The 10,000-nt window shown below is 40.5% G+C and overlaps 1 protein-coding gene across 1 annotated transcript in view; it reads left to right on the top strand.

Annotated features, from left to right (window-relative positions):
* Positions 1-10,000, top strand: part of LOC133557112 (homeobox protein MOX-1-like) — a 28,155-nt gene that overhangs the window by 16,066 nt on the left and 2,089 nt on the right. The window contains exon 2 of the mRNA XM_061907360.1: positions 278-450. Coding sequence (XP_061763344.1) covers positions 278-450 — 173 coding nt within the window. The remainder of the gene's footprint in view (positions 1-277; positions 451-10,000) is intronic.

Consider the following 10,000-nt stretch of genomic DNA (forward strand, 5'->3'; position numbering starts at 1 on the left):
TCTGTGGGCCCCGGGGCCCCGCACCTTGGACCCCCCTTGTAACTCTGTGGGCCCCGGGGCCACACACTTTGACCCCCCTTGTAACTCTGTGGGCCCCGGGGCCACACACTTTGACCCCCCTTGTAACTCTGTGGGCCCCGGGGCCCCGCACCTTGGACCCCCCTGTAACTCTGTGGGCCCCGGGTCCACACACTTGGACCCCCCTTGTAACTCTGTGGGCCCCGCACCTTGGACCCCCCTTGTAACGCTGCCATTTGTTTCTGTGGCATGTCTGCAGACGCAGCGGAGTCAGGCTTGAAGGCGGAGTCTAACTGCAAGGCCAGGAAGGAGCGCACCGCCTTCACCAAGGAGCAGCTGAGGGAGCTGGAGGCGGAGTTTACTCATCACAACTACCTGACACGCCTCCGCCGCTACGAGATCGCCGTCAACCTGGACCTCACCGAGCGACAGGTGAGCCTTTGTTGTTGTCCTCCAATCAGGTCGCAGAACACTCAACCACGCCTTCCAAAGAGTCCTGACTCTCATGTCACCTCAAATACTTAGTCAGGTCTTAAATGGACTTACCTCAAATACTTAGTCTGGTCTTGTGGACCAAGGAGTGGACTCTCATGTCACCTCAAATACTTAGTCAGGTCTTAAATGGACTTACCTCAAATACTTAGTCTGGTTCTTGTGGACCAAGGAGTGGACTCTCATGTCACCTCAAATACTTAGTCTGGTTCTTGTGGACCAAGGAGTGGACTCTCATGTCAAATACTTAGTCTGGTCTTGTGGACCAAGGAGTGGACTCTCATGTGAAGTCAAATACTGAGTCGGGTTCTTGTGGACCAAGGAGTGGACTCTGGCCATGTGTGACATCATCCAAGAGTCCTTCCTAAAAGCCAAATGCCAATCAGCAGATGTTTTCCTGCGGTCTGGTCCGCCTGCCTGACCTCACTGAGGCGAGGGTGCGGGGGCGCTGTGGGCGGAGCCAGCGGTGACCACACGTGCCGCCGTCTGCTTCCCTCCATCTAGTCTCCAGACTCTCTGCCGGCCGCCAGGAGGACTTCCTTCTTCCTGTTAGCTGCAGTTAGGGTGGGCGTGTCCCAAGCACAAGTGCGGCCTTCCCGTGTCTTCAGTCTCATCCTCCACAACCTAACAGGAAGTCTGACACACACCTCATCACTTCAACAGGAAGTCCTGACACACACCTCATCACTTCAACAGGAAGTCTGACACACACCTCATCACTTCAACAGGAAGTCTGACACACACCTCATCACTTCAACAGGAAGTCTGACACACACCTCATCACTTCAACAGGAAGTCTGACACACACCTCATCACTTCAACAGGAAGTCTGACACACACCTCATCACTTCAACAGGAAGTCTGACACACACCTCATCACTTCAACAGGAAGTCTGACACACACCTCATCACTTCAACAGGAAGTCTGACACACACCTCATCACTTCAACAGGAAGTCTGACACACACCTCATTACTTCAACAGGAAGTCTCGACACACACCTCATCACTTCAACAGGAAGTCTGACACACACCTCATCACTTCAACAGGAAGTCTGACACACACCTCATCACTTCAACAGGAAGTCTGACACACACCTCATCACTTCAACAGGAAGTCTGACACACACCTCATCACTTCAACAGGAAGTCTGACACACACCTCATCACTTCAACAGGAAGTCTGACACACACCTCATCACTTCAACAGGAAGTCTGACACACACCTCATCACTTCAACAGGATGTCTGACACACACCTCATCACTTCAACAGGAAGTCTGACACACACCTCATCACTTCAACAGGAAGTCTGACACACACCTCATCACTTCAACAGGAAGTCTGACACACACCTCATCACTTCAACAGGAAGTCTGACACACACCTCATCACTTCAACAGGAAGTCTGGACACACACCTCATTACTTCAACAGGGAAGTCTGACACACACCTCATCACTTCAACAGGAAGTCTGACACACACCTCATCACTTCAACAGGAAGTCTGACACACACCTCATCACTTCAACAGGAAGTCTGACACACACCTCATCACTTCAACAGGAAGTCTGACACACACCTCATCACTTCAACAGGAGTCTGACACACACCTCATCACTTCAACAGGAAGTCTGACACACCACCTCATCACTTCAACAGGAAGTCTGACACACACCTCATCACTTCAACAGGAAGTCTGACACACACCTCATCACTTCAACAGGAAGTCTGACACACACTTCATCACTTCAACAGGAAGTCTGACACACACCTCATCACTTCAACAGGAAGTCTGACACACACTTCATCACTTCAACAGGAAGTCTGACACACACCTCATCACTTCAACAGGAAGTCTGACACACACCTCATTACTTCAACAGGAAGTCTGACACACAGGCAGCTTTCCAAATTCAAATTAAACATTAAGTGGTAAACAATTCAGTGAGTCAATTGTTGTGTCGTACATACAAGTATAGCATTTACTTATATGACACACCTTCATGGTGCAGAAAATACACATACAAATAAAAAAACCTGCCACAAAAAGTCATCACACACATCACAACACAACACAACACAACACAACACAACACAACACAACACAACCTGATCACTCAACAGTGGATGTTCCACACACATGACAACACAACACAACACAACACAACACAACACAACACAACACAACACAACACAACACATGATTATTTAAAAGGACAGCCATTAAAATTGAGTGCAATGCATGATTTAAAAATGCAAAAGACTTTCTCCACAAATATTCATGTTTGCTACATGAATATTTGACCACTCCTTGGTCCACAAGAAGCACATATTAGATGACAACTAATAAACTCCTAGCCCCTTCCTGCTCCGTGGGGGCTGAGAAAAATAGCAAATGTCAGCTTTGGAGTAGAGCGCCACAACCATGACGATAAAGTTCCTGGAACCCCTAACAATGTATTTGTAAACACATTTGAAACGTCCTTCATAAGTCATAACAATGTTTGCACTCGCAACTCTCTATGGCCCCATGGAAGTTTTGTTAGTTAGTTTTTTTGCAGTAGTACTGGATAGAACAAAGTACAGATTGAATCACCAAGGCTTGTATTCTTTGTTTGAAGACTTTGAAGACAACTGGAGTTTATGACAACTGGAGTTTATGATAACTGAAGTTTATGACAACTGGAGTTTATGATAACTGGAGTTTATGACAACTGGAGTTTATGATAACTGGAGTTTATGACAACTGGAGTTTATGATAACTGGAGTTTATGACAACTGGAGTTTATGATAACTGGAGTTTATGACAACTGGAGTTTATGATAACTGGAGTTTATGACAACTGGAGTTTATGATAACTGGAGTTTATGACAACTGGAGTTTATGACAACTGGAGTTTATGACAACTGGAGTTTATGACAACTGGAGTTTATGATAACTGGAGTTTATGACAACTGGAGTTTATGATAACTGGAGTTTATGACAACTGGAGTTTATGACAACTGGAGTTTATGACAACTGGAGTTTATGACAACTGGAGTTTATGATAACTGGAGTTTATGACAACTGGAGTTTATGATAACTGGAGTTTATGATAACTGGAGTTTATGACAACTGGAGTTTATGACAACTGGAGTTTATGACAACTGGAGTTTATGACAACTGGAGTTTATGATAACTGGAGTTTATGACAACTGGAGTTTATGATAACTGGAGTTTATGACAACTGGAGTTTATGATAACTGGAGTTTATGACAACTGGAGTTTATGATAAATGGAGTTTACGACAACTGGAGTTTATCATAACTGGAGTTTATGACAACTGGAGTTTATGACAACTGGAGTTTATGATAACTGGAGTTTATGACAACTGGAGTTTATGACAACTGGAGTTTATGATAACTGGAGTTTATGACAACTGGAGTTTATGACAACTGGAGTTTATGACAACTGGAGTTTATGATAACTGGAGTTTATGACAACTGGAGTTTATGACAACTGGAGTTTATGATAACTGGAGTTTATGATAACTGGAGTTTATGACAACTGGAGTTTATGACAACTGGAGTTTATGATAACTGGAGTTTATGATAACTGGAGTTTATGACAACTGGAGTTTATGACAACTGGAGTTTATGATAACTGGAGTTTATGACAACTGGAGTTTATGACAACTGGAGTTTATGACAACTGGAGTTTATGATAACTGGAGTTTATGACAACTGGAGTTTATGATAACTGGAGTTTATGATAACTGGAGTTTATGATAACTGGAGTTTATGACAACTGGAGTTTATGACAACTGGAGTTTATGATAACTGGAGTTTATGACAACTGGAGTTTATGACAACTGGAGTTTATGACAACTGGAGTTTATGATAACTGGAGTTTATGACAACTGGAGTTTATGACAACTGGAGTTTATGATAACTGGAGTTTATGACAACTGGAGTTTATGACAACTGGAGTTTATGATAACTGGAGTTTATGATAACTGGAGTTTATGACAACTGGAGTTTATGACAACTGGAGTTTATGATAACTGGAGTTTATGACAACTGGAGTTTATGACAACTGGAGTTTATGATAACTGGAGTTTATGACAACTGGAGTTTATGACAACTGGAGTTTATGATAACTGGAGTTTATGACAACTGGAGTTTATGATAACTGGAGTTTATGATAACTGGAGTTTATGATAACTGGAGTTTATGATAACTGGAGTTTATGACAACTGGGGTTTATGACAACTGGGGTTTATGACAACTGGAGTTCATGATAACTGGAGTTTATGATAACTGGAGTCTATGACAACTGGAGTTTATGACAACTGGAGTTTATGATAACTGGAGTTTATGACAACTGGAGTTTATGACAACTGGAGTTTATGACAACTGGAGTTTATGACAACTGGAGTTTATGACAACTGGAGTTTATGATAACTGGAGTTTATGACAACTGGAGTTTATGACAACTGGAGTTTATGATAACTGGAGTTTATGATAACTGGAGTTTATGACAACTGGAGTTTATGACAACTGGAGTTTATGATAACTGGAGTTTATGACAACTGGAGTTTATGATAACTGGAGTTTATGACAACTGGAGTTTATGACAACTGGAGTTTATGATAACTGGAGTTTATGACAACTGGAGTTTATGATAACTGGAGTTTATGATAACTGGAGTTTATGATAACTGGAGTTTATGACAACTGGAGTTTATGATAACTGGAGTTTATGATAACTGGAGTTTATGACAACTGGAGTTTATGACAACTGGAGTTTATGATAACTGGAGTTTATGATAACTGGAGTTTATGACAACTGGAGTTTATGACAACTGGAGTTTATGATAACTGGAGTTTATGACAACTGGAGTTTATGACAACTGGAGTTTATGATAACTGGAGTTTATGATAACTGGAGTTTATGATAACTGGAGTTTATGACAACTGGAGTTTATGATAACTGGAGTTTATGATAACTGGAGTTTATGACAACTGGAGTTTATGACAACTGGAGTTTATGATAACTGGAGTTTATGATAACTGGAGTTTATGACAACTGGAGTTTATGACAACTGGAGTTTATGATAACTGGAGTTTATGACAACTGGAGTTTATGACAACTGGAGTTTATGATAACTGGAGTTTATGACAACTGGAGTTTATGATAACTGGAGTTTATGATAACTGGAGTTTATGATAACTGGAGTTTATGATAACTGGAGTTTATGACAACTGGGGTTTATGACAACTGGGGTTTATGACAACTGGGGTTTATGACAACTGGAGTTCATGATAACTGGAGTTTATGATAACTGGAGTCTATGACAACTGGAGTTTATGACAACTGGAGTTTATGACAACTGGAGTTTATGACAACTGGAGTTTATGACAACTGGAGTTTATGACAACTGGAGTTTATGATAACTGGAGTTTATGATAACTGGAGTTTATGACAACTGGAGTTTATGACAACTGGAGTTTATGACAACTGGAGTTTATGATAACTGGAGTTTATGACAACTGGAGTTTATGACAACTGGAGTTTATGATAACTGGAGTTTATGACAACTGGAGTTTATGATAACTGGAGTTTATGACAACTGGAGTTTATGACAACTGGAGTTTATGATAACTGGAGTTTATGACAACTGGAGTTTATGATAACTGGAGTTTATGATAACTGGAGTTTATGATAACTGGAGTTTATGACAACTGGAGTTTATGATAACTGGAGTTTATGACAACTGGGCCAAAGATTGTTGTCACAAACAGAATCCTACAAAAAGTATGAAAGCCAAAGATAACAAAATCCATTACTGTTTTCTATTTCTAGTCTGTTCCTATGATCCCGGGTGTATTGAAATGATGATGTTGGTATCACTGGTACTTCAACTACTACATGTACTGTATGTGCTGCTGTGATATGATGATGTTGGTATCACTGGGACCTCAACTACTACATGTACTGTATGTGCTGCTGTGATATGATGATGTTGGTATCACTGGGACCTCAACTACTACATGTACTGTATGTGCTGCTGTGATATGATGATGTTGGTATCACTGGGACCTCAACTACTACATGTACTGTATGTGCTGCTGTGATATGATGATGTTGGTATCACTGGGACCTCAACTACTACATGTACTGTATGTGCTGCTGTGATATGATGATGTTGGTATCACTGGTACTTCAACTACTACATGTACTGTATGTGCTGCTGTGATATGATGATGTTGGTATCACTGGTACTTCAACTACTACATGTACTGTATGTGCTGCTGTGATATGATGATGTTGGTATCACTGGGACCTCAACTACTACATGTACTGTATGTGCTGCTGTGATATGATGATGTTGGTATCACTGGTACTTCAACTACTACATGTACTGTATGTGCTGCTGTGATATGATGATGTTGGTATCACTGGGACCTCAACTACTACATGTACTGTATGTGCTGCTGTGATATGATGATGTTGGTATCACTGGTACTTCAACTACTACATGTACTGTATGTGCTGCTGTGATATGATGATGTTGGTATCACTGGTACTTCAACTACTACATGTACTGTATGTGCTGCTGTGATATGATGATGTTGGTATCACTGGTACTTCAACTACTACATGTACTGTATGTGCTGCTGTGATATGATGATGTTGGTATCACTGGGACCTCAACTACTACATGTACTGTATGTGCTGCTGTGATATGATGATGTTGGTATCACTGGTACTTCAACTACTACATGTACTGTATGTGCTGCTGTGATATGATGATGTTGGTATCACTGGGACCTCAACTACTACATGTACTGTATGTGCTGCTGTGATATGATGATGTTGGTATCACTGGGACCTCAACTACTACATGTACTGTATGTGCTGCTGTGATATGATGATGTTGGTATCACTGGGACCTCAACTACTACATGTACTGTATGTGCTGCTGTGATATGATGATGTTGGTATCACTGGTACTTCAACTACTACATGTACTGTATGTGCTGCTGTGATATGATGATGTTGGTATCACTGGGACCTCAACTACTACATGTACTGTATGTGCTGCTGTGATATGATGATGTTGGTATCACTGGGACCTCAACTACTACATGTACTGTATGTGCTGCTGTGATATGATGATGTTGGTATCACTGGGACCTCAACTACTACATGTACTGTATGTGCTGCTGTGATATGATGATGTTGGTATCACAGGTACTTCAACTACTACATGTACTGTATGTGCTGCTGTGATATGATGATGTTGGTATCACTGGGACCTCAACTACTACATGTACTGTATGTGCTGCTGTGATATGATGATGTTGGTATCACTGGTACTTCAACTACTACATGTACTGTATGTGCTGCTGTGATATGATGATGTTGGTATCACTGGGACCTCAACTACTACATGTACTGTATGTGCTGCTGTGATATGATGATGTTGGTATCACTGGGACCTCAACTACTACATGTACTGTATGTGCTGCTGTGATATGATGATGTTGGTATCACTGGGACCTCAACTACTACATGTACTGTATGTGCTGCTGTGATATGATGATGTTGGTATCACTGGTACTTCAACTACTACATGTACTGTATGTGCTGCTGTGATATGATGATGTTGGTATCACTGGGACCTCAACTACTACATGTACTGTATGTGCTGCTGTGATATGATGATGTTGGTATCACTGGGACCTCAACTACTACATGTACTGTATGTGCTGCTGTGATATGATGATGTTGGTATCACTGGGACCTCAACTACTACATGTACTGTATGTGCTGCTGTGATATGATGATGTTGGTATCACTGGGACCTCAACTACTACATGTACTGTATGTGCTGCTGTGATATGATGATGTTGGTATCACAGGTACTTCAACTACTACATGTACTGTATGTGCTGCTGTGATATGATGATGTTGGTATCACTGGGACCTCAACTACTACATGTACTGTATGTGCTGCTGTGATATGATGATGTTGGTATCACTGGGACCTCAACTACTACATGTACTGTATGTGCTGCTGTGATATGATGATGTTGGTATCACTGGGACCTCAACTACTACATGTACTGTATGTGCTGCTGTGATATGATGATGTTGGTATCACAGGTACTTCAACTACTACATGTACTGTATGTGCTGCTGTGATATGATGATGTTGGTATCACTGGGACCTCAACTACTACATGTACTGTATGTGCTGCTGTGATATGATGATGTTGGTATCACTGGGACCTCAACTACTACATGTACTGTATGTGCTGCTGTGATATGATGATGTTGGTATCACTGGGACCTCAACTACTACATGTACTGTATGTGCTGCTGTGATATGATGATGTTGGTATCACTGGGACCTCAACTACTACATGTACTGTATGTGCTGCTGTGATATGATGATGTTGGTATCACTGGGACCTCAACTACTACATCTACTGTATGTGCTGCTGTGATATGATGATGTTGGTATCACTGGGACCTCAACTACTACATCTACTGTATGTGCTGCTGTGATATCAAAGTTCCTTGAATGCAATGTACATTCAAACAATAAATGTAATACAAAAACAGCCAGCGTTCATAACAACAAAGCCACACTGTTAGCACTCACAACTTTCTTTGGCCCCATGGAGGATTACTTTATATAAGAGGCACATTTTGTGTACTTTGGCGCCAGCTGAAAGTGATTAAAATGTTAATTTATTATAAGCTAATAATAATAATTTACCATTTCTTAGGTGTTATTGAGTATTTTTCAATGGGGAAAAAAACAAACAAAACAATATTTGCACTCACAACTTTATCTGGCCCCATGGAGGATTATTTTGCAGTCATACTTGATTTAATAAAAGTAAAGATTGATTGGTTCCTTATTTGAACATGAATAATACAACAGTTTACTGTAGTTTGTTATGTGTCATTTTTAACGTAAGGAAACCAAGACAGTTTAAAAAAAACTGGGGCAAAATTTTGGCAAAGATTTGTGAAAACTAAATTCGACAAAAGTATGTAAACCAAAGTGCAGCTGCATTTATACTTTTGAAATATATGAGAGATACACGCTTGTGGGTTTTGTCTCTGCCTTAAAGTCAATACAAGTCTATTTTCTTATATACTAATAATAATCATTAAATGGTTCTTTTCATGTTAATGAGGTTTCTGCAATGAAACAAAACATGAAACAATGTGGTTGCAGTGCTTTTCAAATATAAGAGTGATAGTTTTTGTACTTTGGCTCCAGATAAAATGTATCAAATCATATTGTGTAAAATAATAATCCACTACTTATTTACACGTTAATGAGGTTTTTGTTATGGGGAGGGTAGTGATGTTCAAATATTTATTTTATCTTATACACATATATATATATATATATATGTGTGTGTGTGTATATAATAACATACAATACAACTAAACTATAGAATGGAGTGTGTGACCAAAATCCGAGA

The sequence above is a fragment of the Nerophis ophidion genome, linkage group LG08, assembly GCF_033978795.1.
Source record: "Nerophis ophidion isolate RoL-2023_Sa linkage group LG08, RoL_Noph_v1.0, whole genome shotgun sequence".
Lineage (NCBI taxonomy): Eukaryota > Metazoa > Chordata > Actinopteri > Syngnathiformes > Syngnathidae > Nerophis > Nerophis ophidion.